The sequence below is a fragment of the Epinephelus lanceolatus genome, chromosome 16 (genome assembly GCF_041903045.1).
Source record: "Epinephelus lanceolatus isolate andai-2023 chromosome 16, ASM4190304v1, whole genome shotgun sequence".
NCBI classification, from domain to species: domain Eukaryota; kingdom Metazoa; phylum Chordata; class Actinopteri; order Perciformes; family Serranidae; genus Epinephelus; species Epinephelus lanceolatus.
In genome coordinates, this window is record NC_135749.1 from 1,404,639 (window position 1) to 1,421,608 (window position 16,970).

The 16,970-nt window shown below is 38.8% G+C and overlaps 3 gene segments (V, D, J or C); 1 reads left to right on the forward strand and 2 right to left on the reverse strand.

Moving 5' to 3' along the window:
• Positions 1 to 388: 388 nt before the first annotated feature.
• On the reverse strand, positions 389 to 1,564 carry LOC144467358 (immunoglobulin kappa variable 3-11-like). The segment is given in 2 exon segments: positions 389 to 819; positions 1,039 to 1,564. Coding segments are annotated over 2 exon segments (360 nt in total).
• A 9,850-nt stretch (positions 1,565 to 11,414) lies between these two features.
• Positions 11,415 to 12,914, forward strand: LOC144467346 (Ig kappa-b4 chain C region-like). The segment is given in 2 exon segments: positions 11,415 to 11,550; positions 12,387 to 12,914. Coding segments are annotated over 2 exon segments (492 nt in total).
• A 1,159-nt stretch (positions 12,915 to 14,073) lies between these two features.
• On the reverse strand, positions 14,074 to 14,727 carry LOC144467349 (immunoglobulin kappa variable 2-28-like). The segment is given in 2 exon segments: positions 14,074 to 14,408; positions 14,628 to 14,727. Coding segments are annotated over 2 exon segments (372 nt in total).
• Between the last annotated feature and the right edge of the window lie 2,243 nt (positions 14,728 to 16,970).

The window sequence follows — 16,970 nt, forward strand, 5'->3', positions numbered from 1 at the left end:
CGAGAGGAGCCAGTTGAGGTGGTTCGGGCATCTGGTAAGGATGCCTCCTGGACGCCTCCCTTGGGAGGTGTTTCGGACATGTCCAACCGGGAGGAGACCTCGGGGCCGCCCCAGGACACGCTGGAGGGATTACATCGCCCGGCTGGCCTGGGAACGCCTCAGGGTTCCCTCGGAAGAGCTGACGGAGGTGGCTGGGGAGAGGACTGTCTGGGCTTCTTTGCTGAGGCTGCTGCCCCCGCGACCCGGACCCTGGATAAGCAGAGGACGACGAAACGAGACGAGACGAGATGAGTGTTTAGCTTTGATGTGCAGCAGAATGTTAAAAGTCTGAATAAATAAAATATACATAGTGTTTTATATACAGTATATTTAGATTATAAATGTTGTAAGTGAATTTTTCTTAACTACATTTTTTTGTTCTGAGTAAAACTTGTGTTGTTTTAGTTTCAGTGCAGCTGTTGAGTCAGATCAGTTCCTCTCCAGCTGAGGGAGGTTTTTGTACGACGTTGTATCACTGTGTGAACGGTGTGCTGTAACCCTGCTGACAGTAATAAACTCCTGAATCTTCAGCCTGAACTCCTCTGATGGTCAGAGTGAAGTCAGTCCCAGATCCACTTCCACTAAAACGATGTGAAACTCCAGACTGACGAGTTGTAGCTGAATAAATCAGGACTTTAGGAGCTTCTCCAGGTTTCTGAAGGTACCAGTGGAGGTAGTCACTTACACTTGTACTGGTTTTACACGTGATGGAGACAGTTTGTCCTGGAGCAACAGACTGAGATCCAGGAGACTGAGTCAGGATGGTTTCTCCTGATGAATCTGAAAACATGAGAAAGAGGAGAAGGGTTATTGAGACAGATCCAGCTTGGAGAAAGATGATCAACATCCAAACAGAAGAGTCTCATTTCTTTAACATGGAGAATAGATGGAAGAAGGTAAATGCTGCTTGTTTCAGTGTTTCTCCATCAGAGCAGAACATCATTGTGGTGAACCTGGTTGCATCCTGAAGCAAAGTTTTCAGACAGAAGAGAGTCTCACCCTGAACAAGGAGCCCCAGGGTGGCCAGCAGTAGAATCAGTGACATCATCATTGTGCTGCCAGCGTGTCAGTGGCTGTGAAAGGCCTGGACAGCCACTGATCAACACTGGCCTCTTAACAGCTGGGAGCAGAGAGGCAGGACACATATGCAAACACACAGAGTCAGTCAACTGGAGCTGTCCTCAACATATCAGGCTGTTTCCTCCTCACTGCTGGGACAGCTGACTGTTTACATCATCCTCATGGAGATTAACACAAACTCAGGTGGCTTCAGAAGTAATTAGTAATCATATTAATTAATATGATTTAATTTACATTAAATCCAAAATGGGTCTTCACCCTTTAAAAGTGGAAAATGATGTCACTGTTTAAACTTTGTCTCATAAAATACACTATCAATGTGGAACTCTGATTAATACTTAAATTAATAACTACAACCAAAGTTACCAAAGTTAGTCAAAGGAAACTTGTAGAGCCCTCCATTGTTGTCCTTATGGATTTAGCTGCTCGCTGTTTACTTGCTTTAATGCTCCTTTGTTATATGCTAAGTTAGCTGGCAGGCTGGCAGGCATTTAGCTTTTTTGCTGCTACATGTGTTTCGCAGGAATCTTCAGGCAGGCCCTCGCTTCTCTTCTGCTGTGAACAAAGAGCAACATGGTGTTCATCTAGTCAATAAACATGGTTGATTGTTCTGTTCATTATCAGGTTTTGAAAGTAAACACAAAATATTTCAGCAGCTGAAAAGCAAAAAGACCAAAGTTCTCATAGTTGGAGCAACTTAGACTCTCAGACACTCAGTGCAGAGGACAGTGCTGGTGATCTTGGTGTGCTGTTTGAGTCCAAACCTAATGTGACTTCTTCCACACTATGTTCAGTGACATGTACTGTATGACATGTGACATTGAATGCATTGTGTTTATGACAGTGTCAGTATTTCTGCCTCGAGGAAGATTTGTTGCATTACAGCTAAGAAGCTTCAAATGGGATTTAATGTGATGTGTGGACACTGATGTTTCACATGTTGTGACGTTGGTTTACGTCTCTACATCAGTGGAGCTGACTGCTGTTGTTGTGAGTTTAATGGTCTGATTGGGCTTCTTCACTGAAACTGTTCCCTTCATCTGAGGAAACTTTCAGCTGCTTGAGGTGGACTGATGGACACACAATGAACACTAGAAATAATCTGTGTGTGTGTGTGTGTGTGTGTGTGTGTGTCCTCAGTGAAGTGTATCAGTCTCTGCAGTAGCTTCCAGCTGCAGCAGTCACTTCAGTTTCTGTTCAGTCTGACTGAGGGAGGTTTTTGTACGACGCTTTTTCACTGTGTGAACACACTCTGACTGTTGATCTCATGATAACTCTGACAGTAGTAAACTGCTGCATCTTCAGCCTGAACTCCACTGATGGTCAGAGTGAAGTCAGAGTTTGATCCACTGCCTGAAAAACGACCTGGAGTCCCTGATACTCGAGTGCTAGTACTATAAATAAGCAGTTTGGGAGTTTCTCCATCTCTCTGTTGGTACCAGGCTAAACACGGGGGTGAACAATCAACCCTCTGACTGGTGCTACAGCTGATGGTGACGGAGCCTCCCAGAGCAGAGCTCACTGCTCCAGGCTGAGTCACTGTGACCTGACCTCTGGACTCTGAGGATACAGACACAAAAACATAAAGCAGCGTCATGGTTTTGTGGTCTTCATTTCAGAGGGACGGATGTTGATAGAGGAGAGGAGTTTGATTCTCTGGACTTTACCTGTGAAGCAGCAGCAGAGGAGAGTCCAGATGAGGACGGAGGTCAAAGTCATGTTTTTGATGAAGAGGAGGATTTCTGTGGCTTCTGTTGTCATGAAGGACAGCTGTCAGTCATCCAGTGTTCAACTCTCAGGACTATAAACTCTCCCAGAGCACTGGAGCATGGTGCTGCTGATGCAAAGTGGCTCTCTATGGAAATGCTCTGACTGACTCTTGATCAGAAATGAATTGCCTTTCTTTCAGTCAGACACATACTGAATTTAATGAGTGTATTTTTAAGTCAGGAAGTCTACTGTTACTCTCTGTTAAGACATACTGCACCACGGTCTGATATTCTCCCACAGGCTGATGAGATGATGAAGCAGGGTTGGCTGGGTGCTGATTGCTGATTGCAGGCAGCTGCAAAGACTCAGCTCTCAGCAGGTAGGAACCTCTGGGGGATATGGAAGATAGCAGAGGGACTCGTATTATCCAGCATGAGAGAACTATCTATCAGTGTGACACTGTTTGCTCTTATCATGCTGATGTTTTCAATATTTCATGACAACACACATTGTCATTAGAAGTGTTGTTAATAATGTAAATTATTATCCAAAAAATACATGTCTCTTATCTTGTTGTTGGTGTCTTAATGGTAACAGCTGATTCATGAAATCCACATTGACTTGAAGGTCACAAGGACATTGTTTTTACTTCACAATGATTTCAAAATAACTCCCTTATTCTGCATTTTTGTAAATGATAAAGTTTCCATTGATTGATCTGATTTTGTTCGTGGTATTTGTCCTACCTTAGTCCAGTCTTAGTTTTGTATTGATCTTATTTTACTGACTACATACCTACTTGTTGTGTCACTATTGGATTGACCAAATATTACTGTTTTCTTTCCATTCCATTTGGAAGATTTTCAATAAATACGCTGTAGAAGTTAAAACAAAAATCTATCTAGCGGCCACTAAATCTACTGATACTAAAATCGTTGTGTGTCCCTGATGGTCATTTTATCCGTTGATTATTCTGAATTGATGGATGGACCTCTCATCCATATTTTAGTACAAATACTGTACCTGAAGTTTATTTTTATTTATTTTATTTATTTGTTTATTTGAACGGACAGAGCATATTAATAGACATTTCTGTAAATATGCCAGATTTAGCCAAAGGCTAATTTTTATCTGTTGTCCCTGGCCAGGTGTTACAAAGGCTCCCTGAAATAAAACAAAGTAGAACTATGCTGAGGGAACAAACATCAGTCTTATCTTAAAGCACCGATCAATAAACTACAACTAATTAAAATTGATTAGTGTGTGAACAACAAGTAATAATGACATTGCTAAAATTAACATATAATTGACAACAAGACAACATAAGATAGCCTGACAATTAATACAGAACACAAGGGACAAAACGAACTTCACAGCAAGCAAATAAACATGCAAGCAAGAAAACAGTTAAAAACATGTACGCAAGACAATACGTAGTTAAGACATAAGGCCCGTTTCCACCGCAGAAACCACCCCTGAAGGACAGAGTTCCGGAACTTTTACAGGGGCTAAACAAGTCCCTGCCTCGGAGTAGGTACTCAGAAGACTCCTGGCTGGGGCTTGGGGTTTACTTGGTGCTGATTGGATATACTCAAGGAGGGATGTGACGTCAACAGAAAGCAACAAAATAGCTGACATTTTTAAAACTCAGCAGACGAGGGTTAGCTCGTTCATATAGCTTCCGCCACCATATAAAAAAACTCACTAAATGTCCCGTGAAAAAAATATTTGTTCCAGCGGATATCTTAGTTACAACATGATTGAGCTAGCAAAGCAGTTTTGTGTTGATATGTGTGGTATTTATTCAGTTTTGGGAACAGCAAAGCTAACATCAGGACGTCATCTGTTAAAAGCCTGCCGTTGTCGGATACGACATGAAACTACTCCAGTTAGCTCAATCATGTTGTAAGACATCTGCTGGAAAAAATATTTTTTTCACGGGCCATTTAGTGAGTTATTACAGACACCGCTAAGGGCTAACAGCTAACGGCGTCCCTACGTCGTCCTGGTAAATGGTCGCGCAACGATTACGTCCACTCTTGTTCCACTCTTGGGAGGCTTTAACAGAAAACACTGACTGACTAAAGGAGCTTTTCTTTAGTGGAACAACACAGTCCCCTCTTGAAACCCCCCTTGTGATTTGATTTGTACTTGTTCTAATCTTAACAAAAGATCGGAGAGGAGGAGCTAAGCCATGTATAATTTTGAACAGAAACATATATTTACATACTTAATCATGTTTTCCCAATTCAGAAGGCCATATTTCTTTAGGATTGTACAGTGGTGGTGTTGTTTTGGCTTTTTATCTAAGATTTTTATCATCTGTTTATACAATAACTGCAGTGGCTTGAGTGTAGTGTAATTAGCTTGCGACCAGCTTGTTAGACAGTAATTCATGTGAGAAAGGATCATTGAGTGCATGTACAGCTTGGCTGCTTCAGTTGACAAAGAATTGCGTATGAACCTGAAATTTACAAGACTTGCTTTGACCCGTTGACATACTTTTTTAACCTGTGCCCTGAAATTAAGGTCGGAATCTAAAAAGATGCCAAGGTACTTGAATTCTTTTACCATCTGCAGTCGCTCTCCAGATATACAAATATCCGGATCTACACAAGTGTCATTATTATTTGTAGAGTACATGCCTACTGTTTTTGAAACATTTAATTGGAGACAGCACTGACTAAGCCATATTGTAATTTCCACCATTATCTTTGTGAGCTTGGTCGCAACTTCTGCTTTTGTGGTGCCATGTACATATACCACTGTATCATTGGCATACATCTGTACATGAGCATCAGAACACATAGATGGCAGGTCATTTATATATATACAAAACAAAAGAGGATCCAGTATAGATCCCTGTGGGACACCAGTGGACAGACAGACAGATTAATGATTTCAGTGATGGGCTTAGCTAATGATAAATGAGACATTTTCAGCATATTTGTTTCCATTCCGAACACATCTTTCAATTTTGATGGTTTTAGAGATCTGATTATGCTTATGACCTTTGATTCATTGGCATGTTTGTTTGTTTGTTTGTTTGTTTGTTTGTTTATTTGCACTTATAAAACAGAAACATTACACAGATAAGAAAGAAAATAAGACAAGATGTGCAGGAGAGGTCATAAAAAACCCGAATGGGCTTACAAGCGGCCCCCCCTCCTAACAAATAACAATTACAAAACTATATAAGCTTCCGACATAGGCTAACATCTGAGCTTACACACACACACACACACACACACTCAAATTAATGCAATAAATGATATCTCAGAATCATATGATACCTCAGAATACAATTAAATAGTCCAAAGATATATTTGAATGAAATAAGAATAAAACGAAAAACACAAATGTGTTAAAAAATCGTTAAACTCTGCTTCAGCCTTCTTTTAAATGCAGATAATGTTGAGCATGTTTCACTTAGATGTTTTAAACTGTTCCACAGCACAACACCTTGGTAGATAAATGAAAATTTTGCAACAGCGGTTCTACAGAAGGGGATATGCAAATCATTCCTCTTTCTTGTGGAATAAGAATGATAATAAGAATTAAACTCAAAATAATTATGAAAATGCTTGGGTAAAGAAAATGGAAAACATATGACTTTGTACATCAAGATTCCTGTTTGATACTTATTCACATCGTAGATTGTTAGTATTTGTAATTTTTTAAACAGAGGTGTGGATGGAGCTAAATATAGAGAGCTAGTGGCAATTCTTACAAAGGATTTTTGGAGTCTATGAATTGGTTGTAAGTAAGAAGGATAAGTGCTAGCCCAGATTAAACTGCAATAAGAAATATGAGGATAAATTAAGCTGTAGTACAAGGTTAATAAAGTACTTATTTTTAAATAGGGTTTAACCTTTTTTATGATACCTAAGGATTTTGAGACCTTCTTGCACACAAATTCACAATGATTCTTAAAACAAAGTTTCTCATCAATATTGACACCTAAAAACTTTGCTGATGAAACATTGGAAAGTAAGCTGTTATTAATATAAATTTTATTTTTTTCTGGATTGTAATTCTTATTCTTGTTCTTAAAGTTGATGAAATTAGATTTTTTGACATTAAGTGATAATTTATTTAACTGAAACCACTGAGCAAATTGAGTGAGCCCAGAATTTGCCTTATCAATAAGTGAATCAATATTACTGTCAGTAACAAAGAGATTGGTGTCATCAGCAAATAAGATAGGTGACAAAATACTGGACGCTTTTGGTAAATCATTAATGTATATCAAAAACAACAAAGGACCCAAAATGGACCCTTGTGGAACTCCACATTTCAGAACATCCCGCTGTGACAGTTCATCATTAAAAATGACATATTGTTCTCTGTTGTGCAAATAATTTTCAACCCATTGCAGAACCTTATTTTTAAAACCATAACAAGACATTTTTGATAATAAAATTCTATAATTCACAGTATCAAAAGCTTTTGATAAGTCTAAGAAAATTCCTAGAGCGTATTCATTTTTCTCGAAAGCAGTTGAAATCTTTTCTCTAAGATGCAAGAGAGCCATATATGTAGAACATTTCTTTCTAAAACCATATTGGTGCTCATACAAAATATTATTGGCATCCAGATGCTTCAAAATTCTAGCATATACCAACTTCTCAAGTATCTTAGAAAAGCAAGGGAGAATTGATATAGGGCGATAATTTGAAAATACAGATGGATCATTGGCTTTAAACAGTGGGGTGACCTTGGCAAGTTTTAAATCTTGAGGAATAATACCAGATTCAAGTGATAAAGAAAAAATAAATGTTAAAGGAACAATAATTGCGGGTGCAACTTTTTTAATCAGATAGGCTGTAATTTCGTCATGGCCAGCAGAGGAGTTTTTAAGGTTCTTGATGATTTCAAGTATTTCTGAAGGCTTTATTGGTTCAAAATTGTTTAAGGAAGGATAACCTTCATTTATAAAGTTAGAAGGAGAATCATGAACATTTTCAATATGCTTTGCAAGACATGGTCCCACATCTATGAAGAAATTATTAAATTTATTAGCAATTTGTGTAGGCTCTGTTATCGTTAGTGTGCCATCCTGAAATGTAGCCTGGGATGGAGTAGAGGAGTTTTTCTTGCTGAGTAATTCTTTTAAAATATCCCATGTAGATTTTGAATTATTTGATGATTGGGTAAATAAATCACTATAATAATTACATTTAGCATTTCTAATAAGGTGATTGTATTTATTCCTATAATTTTTGTATGTAGCACAATTTAGAGGACTAGGGCTTTGTAAATACCTTCTATATAACTTGTTTTTCTTTGAAGCAGATTTCCTAAGTTCTACAGTGAACCATGGTTTGTTAAGGTGTGCGGAGCTTCCTTTGCCTTTAAAAATAAAAGGAAAACATTTATCAAAAACAGAATAAAATTTTGCATAAAAATTGTTGTAAGCCATATTCACATCAGAAACTTCATACACTGTTTCCCAGGACATCTTTGCTAATAAACTTGAGAAGTTGTCTAATGCTGAAGGCTTGTTCTGTCATGTTTGTTAAACAGACAGTAGTATTAATATGCCTAGCAGGAAAGCTTTGTGTAATGGTTGCTACAGAATCAACAAAACATTGATTAAGAGCACCTGCTATTTCGACTGGGTCCTTTGTCAGATTACCATCCAGGTTAAGTTCAATCGATTTGTCTGTATTGTGGTGTTGCCCAGTAAGTTTTTTTAATTGATTCCATATTATTTTAGAGTTAACCCTAGCCTCAGCAATTATTGACATGAAGAAATTTGCCTTAGTCTTTCTCAGTTCCTGTATTACTTTATTCCTTAAGCTATTAAAGTGAAGTTGGTGGTGGGAAAGTGTTGTCCTTAATGCAATTTTCAAAGCAGTATCCCGTTCTTTCATCATTTTTAGGATATCTGCATTCATCCACGGAAGACTGTTCTTTTTATTTCTACATTTAAACTTTTGAGTGAAGTCAGTGATTATGCTCTGTAATTTGTTCGATAGTATTCGACTATCCTCGTTTGCATTTTTACCTAATAGCAGGCCGCTCCAATTAAAATGTTCTATGGTGTTCTTGAAGGGCCCCTCTTCACTTTTTGGAATTCTATAGATCTCCTGTCCTTTTTTTGTGGTATTAAACCTCTACTTAGTTAATTTTCTGGCCACCACAATTAAATTGTGGTCAGATAACCCAGTTATCATATTAAAATGGGGCGGCAGTAGCTCAGTCCATAGGGACTTGGGTTGGGAACCGGAGGGTCGCCTGTTCGAGTCCCAGTCCGGACCAAAATATGGAGCGTGGACTGATGGCTGGAGAGGTGCCAGTTCACCTCCTGGGCACTGCCGAGGCACCCTTGAGCAAGGCACCGAACCCCCCAACCGCTCGGGTCGCCTCACCAAGGGCAGCCCCCTCACTCTGACATCTCTCCACTTTCTGCATGTATAGGTCCTGTTTGTGCATGTGTGTGTCTTTCGGACCTGTGTGTAATTGACAAGCAAGTGTGAAATCATTGAATTTACCCCCAGGGGGATTAATAAAGTAAATAAACTTAAACTTAAACTTAACTTAAAAGACTTTGAGATTCGGTCAGGTCTATTACTGAACACCAGATCAATCTGAGTTTTTGTGGTAAAAAAGAACCTCCTCCCCTAGACTTTTTCAATGTTCAGTAAAGTTCACACTGATTTCAGGAAGTATCACCTTTTAACAAAACTCCCTGTTTGACAAATTCATGGAATCACTGATTAATGTCCTGAGAGACTTTATTAAAGTCAGTGCTGTACTGAGCTCAGCCTAGTCTGGGGTTACAAAAGGTCATAGTAAATACCTGCTGCTACAGAATGTATGTGTTCTTACATTAACTGATTAATCTTTAAGATTCATAAAGATTTAAAAACATTTCTGAGAGATCTCAGGTGGTTTCGGCTGATAATGAATAAGATATTCATCATTATGCAGATGATACTGTACTCTTCTTTATAGCTGCTCCTTAACAAATACTGCGTGATCTTTAAGAGTCATCTGAACTTCTTTAAGGTCATTTCAAATTAAGCAGAATTGTAAGGCTGCTTCTGTTTTTGACTTACACTATGCGATTGTATTCTCATATATTAAGAGGATGGAAAAATTTTCATTCAAATAATGTTTTAAATTTGACAAGTTTCAATAGTTTTATATGTGCCTCTCTTTGTAGGTTAAACATTTTACTCACAGACTGTCATATAAATGTGGACAGCTTTTGTTTAGAGTTAGCAATTTGTCTTTTACCCACAGATAAGAGCTAACAGTCTGCAGGCGTCACATCTGTCCGAACCTGGAAATATGGTTTCAGAACGATTATAACACAGAATTTTTTTTTATTAATCAAAACTTGTCTTTGTGTAAAACTCAAGAAAAGTATTGTTGTGTGTGTGTGTGTGTGTGTCCTCAGTGAAGTGTATCAGTCTCTGCAGTAGCTTCCAGCTGCAGCAGTCACTTCAATTTCTGTTTAGTCTGACTGAGGGAGGTTTTTGTACGATGCTTTTTCACTGTGTGAACACATCCTGACTGTTGATGACATGATAACTCTGACAGTAGTAAACAGCTGCATCTTCAGCCTGAACTCCACTGATGGTCAGAGTGAAGTCAGAGTTTGATCCACTGCCTGAAAAACGACCTGGAATCCCTGATGCTCGACTGCTAGTTTGGTAAATGAGCAGTTTAGGAGTTTCTCCATCTCTCTGTTGGTACCAGGCTAAACACGGGGGTGAACAATCAACCCTCTGACTGGTCCTACAGCTGATGGTGACGGAGCCTCCCAGAGCAGATCTCACTGCTCCAGGCTGAGTCACTGTGACCTGACCTCTGGACTCTGAGGATACAGAGACAGAAACATAAAGCAGCGTCATGGTTTTGTGGTCTTCATTTCAGAGAACGGATGTTGATAGAGGAGAGGAGTTTGATTCTCTGGACTTTACCTGTGAAGCAGCAGCAGAGGAGAGTCCAGATGAGGACGGAGGTCAAAGTCATGTTTTTGATGAAGAGGAGGATTTCTGTGGCTTCTGTTGTCATGAAGGACAGCTGTCAGTCATCCAGTGTTCAACTCTCAGGACTATAAACTCTCCCAGAGCACTGGAGCATGGTGCTGCTGATGCAAAGTGGCTCTCTATGGAAATGCTCTGACTGACTCCAACAGGGACTTGGATTACTCTGATGATGCTGTTTATCAATGGATCAATACATTTATCAGAGGATTGATCAGGAATGTGTCACTCATCATTTACATGTGGATTTGCTTTGAGTTTTATGGGCAAATTTATACCTGAATATTTTATGAATTTCCTCAAATTCAATACCAAACAAATCAACTTCACAGTGCGACAATTTTACTATTTAACAAAATTCCTGTTTATCAATGATCATAATCTACAATAAACATGAGTTCATAATAATCATTTATATTTGTCAGAATTTATTGGAGAAATTTTAATTTGTTTTACCTGCATAGAAATTATTATTGCTTGTAGATGTTAAACATTTCAGAAAACTAAATGTTAAATAAATAGTCATATTTGTGAATAAGTTTCAAACATTACAAGCATTCACTTAATAAACTGGGTAAACTGGGAATGTGTTTGGTGAGTGTGTTTGTGTCAAAGTCAGAGAGCCGTGTCTCTGTACAGTCAGAGGTTTTTGTATGGCGGCTCAATGAGTTTGTATCACTGTGGTACACGTTCGGTGGAGGAACCAGACTGGATGTTAACTGTAAGTACATTTGACTCCTTTAATAACCCAAATTCTATATTGATTCTGTTTTATTTCATATCTGTAGACTGTGCTGCAATATTTTAGCTGATAATTGGAGTTTAAATATAATTGTGATGATTCTTAAATGTGTCACATAATGTCCTCAAACAGACTCAATTCTTCTTCAGTTCAATATTTTGTTTCTCTAGAATTTCAGTTGAAACAGTTTATAAATATGAAGTTTCCACAAATGATTCTGTCAGATGGAAATAATCTGAAACTTTCAGCCCAACTACTGGGGCAAACATTCTCATAGGTTTTATTGATCTTTCTCAAACATTGACAATCTTCACACAATGCATGTCATGAAAGAATATCTTCAAAGATGGCTGTTGTTTAAACAACATGCTGTATGAGTAGGACTGATTTGATGAGTTTAATATGTAATTCAGTTGTTACGATGTTCACTTTGAACCAACAAAGCCAGCACACACCATCAAGGTCTTTCCTGTTTTAGACCAGTTATTTGTTAAGACACCTTACAATAATGTAAACCATTTTTTTAGATTAGACAGAGGCAGATTAAACGTGAATACATCAGAGGAACAAAATGCCACGTTCAACTTTTTGTCTTTAGTCCTGAAACCTGTCTGTTGCTATGGTTCAGCAGTGATGCCTGTCTGTTGCCATGGTTACTGAGCTCAAAGAGGGAAGTGAAACGTTAACGACCAGTATCATCCAATCTGAGGACGACCAATAGAACTACTAGCCTCCTCTGCTGCAGCCACCAGGGTGGGGTTTATTTTCTCTTTGTATGAACTTTCCTCATATTGTCTCTGTGTCTCCTCCTCCAGTGGGTCGAGTCGTCCCCACCCTGACGGTGCTGCCCCCCTCCAGAGAGGAGCTGCAGCAGGGGAAGGCCACGCTCATGTGCCTGGCCAACAAGGGCTTCCCCTCAGACTGGAGTCTGGCCTGGAAGGTGGACGGCAGCAGCAGCAGCAGCAGCAGCAGCAGCAGCAGCAGCAGCAGCTGGGAGGAGAGCAGGAGCCCCGGGGTGCTGGAGAAGGACGGCCACTACAGCTGGAGCAGCACCCTGAGGCTCCCTGCAGACCAGTGGGGGAAGGTGGGCTCTGTGACCTGTGAGGCCACCCAGGGCTCCCAGACTCCGCTCTCAGAGACACTGAGGAGAGACCAGTGTTCCCAGTCCTGACCTGACTCACTGGGACTCTGCTACTGGTTTTACTCTGCTACTGCTCTCACTCTGCACTCTGGAACTATCTCTGTCTTTCATTTGACATCTTTCAATAGCAATATTTACCAGCTTGTTGCAATGTTTCAATATTATTTCACTGTTTCCACATAATAAAGACGTGTTCATCAAATCACTTGTTTTCATCTTTATTATTCTCAAAGTGTCTGAATGATTTTCTCTTCATAGTAACAGTAACTTTATTAAATCCAGAGGAAAAATAAGCTGATAAAGATCCTGTAAGTTTTCTGTGATGAATTCAGAATGAAAGTTTCAGAATATATGATATAGGTCTATTTTTACTGAACATTTTAAGAGTTCATAAACTCAGACAAAACTCCTCATTATTGTTTGATTAGTACAAACAGTGATGGTAGTAGTATAAGTCCATCATCTGTTGTCACAATGGATATGAATGCCTTCATGACTGTAAAACTTATTCTGCTATAGTCATTACAGATTTGTCTGTAATAATAAACCTTTGGAACAAAACCCATGGTAGGAACATTTCAATGATAAATCATCCAATCAGCTCTCATTACTGAAGTGTCTTTATAGTAAGGACTGTAATATTGTAATTACTTCAGGTGTCTCCAAAGAACATGCATTATTATTTGAATTAATCTACAAAAGTCAGAAAAGTGTTTGTTAAATCTGAAATAAATACCAGTATATCATCTGCATAGAGAGAAATAAAATGAGTTTGATCTACAAATTAAAACTGGGAAATATTTACATCCTGTTTCTGCTGAAGAACCACAAAGAGAAATAAAGAGATGACAAAAGGACAGAATTAAAATGTGACTTATTTACATACTCCATAATATGTTTTTGTTGTTAATTATGAAATACATGTTTTTGTTGGAATACAAAACACACAAAATGGCTGAATTATGTAATACGCATAACTAGTAATTAAACAACATGAAAAAAATTATTGAGATTAAATATTGTAATTTATTTAAATAATCAATTTGTTCAAGATCCAATGAAAATTTAAAATAAATAATATTTACAGTTTTAGTGTTCATGTGTTATCATACTCTATTAATTAAACTTATCAAAGGATTGAAATTATTCTTCAACAGAGTTTAGCTTTGATGTGCAGCAGAATGTTAAAACCCTGAATAAATAAAATATACATAGTGTTTTATATACAGTATATTTAGATAATAAATGTTCTAAGTGAATTATTTTTAACTGCATTTTTTTGTTCTGAGTAAAACTTGTGTTGTTTTAGTTTCAGTGCAGCTGTTGTGTCAGATCAGTTCCTCTCCAGCTGAGGGAGGTTTTTGTACGACGCTGTATCACTGTGTGAACGGTGTGCTGTAACCCTGCTGACAGTAATAAACTCCTGAATCTTCAGCCTGAACTCCTCTGATGGTCAGAGTGAAGTCAGTTGCAGATCCACTTCCACTAAAACGATCTGAAACTCCAGATTGACGGCCTGTAGCTAGATAAATCAGGAGTTTAGGAGCTTCTCCAGGTTTCTGAAGGTACCAGTGGAGCCATTTCTTGCCATTTCCTTCAACACCTGAACTGGCTGAACACGTGATGGAAACAGTTTGTCCTGGAGCAACAGACTGAGATCTAGGAGACTGAGTCAGGATGATTTCTCCTGATGAATCTGAAAACATGAGAAAGAGGAGAAGGGTTATTGAGACAGATCCAGCTTGGAGAAAGATGATCAACATCCAAACAGAAGAGTCTCATTTCTTTAACATGGAGAATAGATGGAAGAAGGTAAATGCTGCTTGTTTCAGTGTTTCTCCATCAGAGCAGAACATCATTGTGGTGAACCTGGTTGCATCCTGAAGCAAAGTTTTCAGACAGAAGAGAGTCTCACCCTGAACAAGGAGCCCCAGGGTGGCCAGCAGTAGAATCAGTGACATCATCATTGTGCTGCCGGTGTGTCAGTGGCTGTGAAAGGCCTGGACAGCCACTGATCAACACTGGCCTCTTAACGGCTGGGAGCAGAGAGGCAGGACACATATGCAAACACACAGAGTCAGTCAACTGGAGCTGTCCTCAACATATCAGGCTGTTTCCTCTTCACTACTGGGAGTATTGCCCCTAATATCTACATGGTAGTATGGCCTTTTTGACAATGATTTATTTTATGTCCTCCAAGCTGATAGTAAAGCAGATATAACTCTGTTATGGGACATTTTATGCCTCATTAAACTGAACCTTTGAAATATTTAATCAAGATTCAAACTTTGTGGAGCGTCGGTGGCTTAGTGGATAGAGCTCCATAGCGCCCTATGTATAAGGCTGTTGCTGCAGCAGCCCGGGTTCGACTCCAGCTTGTGGCCCTTTGCTGCATGTCATTCCCTCTCTCTCTCCCCTTTTCACACTTGACTTTCCTAACAATTAAAGGCAAAACTGCCCAAAAAAAATATCTAAAAAAAAAAAGAAAAAAAGATTCATACATTGTTTTGGTTGACAACAATGTATAAAGAGTGATGTGAAAGGCGCCAGTCTATAAAAAGATTTATATGTAAATGCAGATGGTTTTTGAATTAAGTCTACAGTGATTCATATACTGTTTACACAGTGAATCTAATGTTGAAATAACAAAGGTAAAAAAAAAAGACAAATAGATCCTAAAAAGACAGGAAGAGATGTTCATCAAGTAAGACATGAGAAGATGATTCCAAATTTCTAAAATACATTTTGATTCTCTTATGTAATGAAAATATTTTGTTTAAACTACTTTATCTCAGTTCAGTGGAATGTGGATTCAAAACAAAATACTTGATGTACATTTAAAATGTGGTTGAAAGAAGTCAGACAAGCTGCACAATGTTCTGATCTGACTGATAACTTTAAACACAGATTAGATATTGTGATTTACACAACAGTTAGTTCCGACCGAGTAATTTGATTGGACGAGAAGCATTCCATCAATCTATCAATTAATTTTATTTATAAAGCCCAATATCACAACATTAATGAAAGTAATAATATTATAATTAATAATAATATATTAATATCTGATAGTATACATATGTGACAATAATCATATGTGTACAATAACAGTAGAAGTATGACTAATGATAACAGCAGCAGCAGGAGGCATCTGGCAGGACCACGGCAGCAGCACAACCACACACGTCACGCTGTCCAGGCACCGCTGTGATATGAGTTAATCTGAGAGACAGTGGAGCACAAAGGCTCCGGAGAAGAAGCCGAGTTAGTGACATCCAGAATGGCCGAGTTAGCAAGATGCAGTAATAGGATGAGAGTGAGAGAGAGAGAGAGAGAGAGAGAGAAGGAGAGAAGGTGCCCGGTGTATTATAGGGGGTCCTCCGGCAGACTAGGCCTAAGTCAGCCTAACTAGGGGCTGGTACAGGGCAAGCCTCAGCCAGCCCTAACTATAAGCTTTATCAAAGAGGAAAGTCTTAAGTCTAGTCTTAAATGTGGAGACGGTGTCTGCCTCCCGGACCGTAACAGGAAGATGATTCCACAGGAGAGGAGCCTGATAGCTGAAGGCTCTAGCTCCTGATCTACTTTTGGAGACTTTAGGGACCACGAGTAACCCTGCGTTCTCAGAGCGCAGTGTTCTGGTGGGATAATATGGCACTATGAGCTCTCTAAGATATGATGGAGCTTGACCATTTAGAGCTTTATAAGTTAACAGTAGGATTTTAAATTCAATTCTGGATTTTACAGGGAGCCAGTGCAGAGAAGCTAAAACAGGAGAAATATGATCTCGTTTCTTAGTTCCTGTTAGTACACGTGCTGCTGCATTCTGAATTAGCTGGAGAGTTTTTAAGGACTTACTAGAGCTACCTGATAATAGAGAGTTACAGTAATCCAGCCTTGAGATATCAAAAGCGTGGACCAATTCTTCTGCATCTTTTCGGGTCAGGATAGGCCTAATTTTCGCAATATTACACAGATGAAAAAATGCAGTCCGTGAGGTTTGTTTTAAATGAGAATTAAAAGACAAATCTTGATCAAATGTTACTCCGAGGTTTCTTTTTTTTTTCCTCCTACTTGTCTGCATTGGTCTTCATAGCTTAGCGCCACTAAAGCTTCTTGTGAAGACTGATGCACTGTTAATCTTGCAGTCAAGTATTTTATACCCATAATGTGTGGTTGTTGTTTCTATTATAAATGCTCATTAGTCACTGGAAACTTTCTGTCGAGTTTTGAATATGCTGTTGTACAGCCTCTCTTTAAG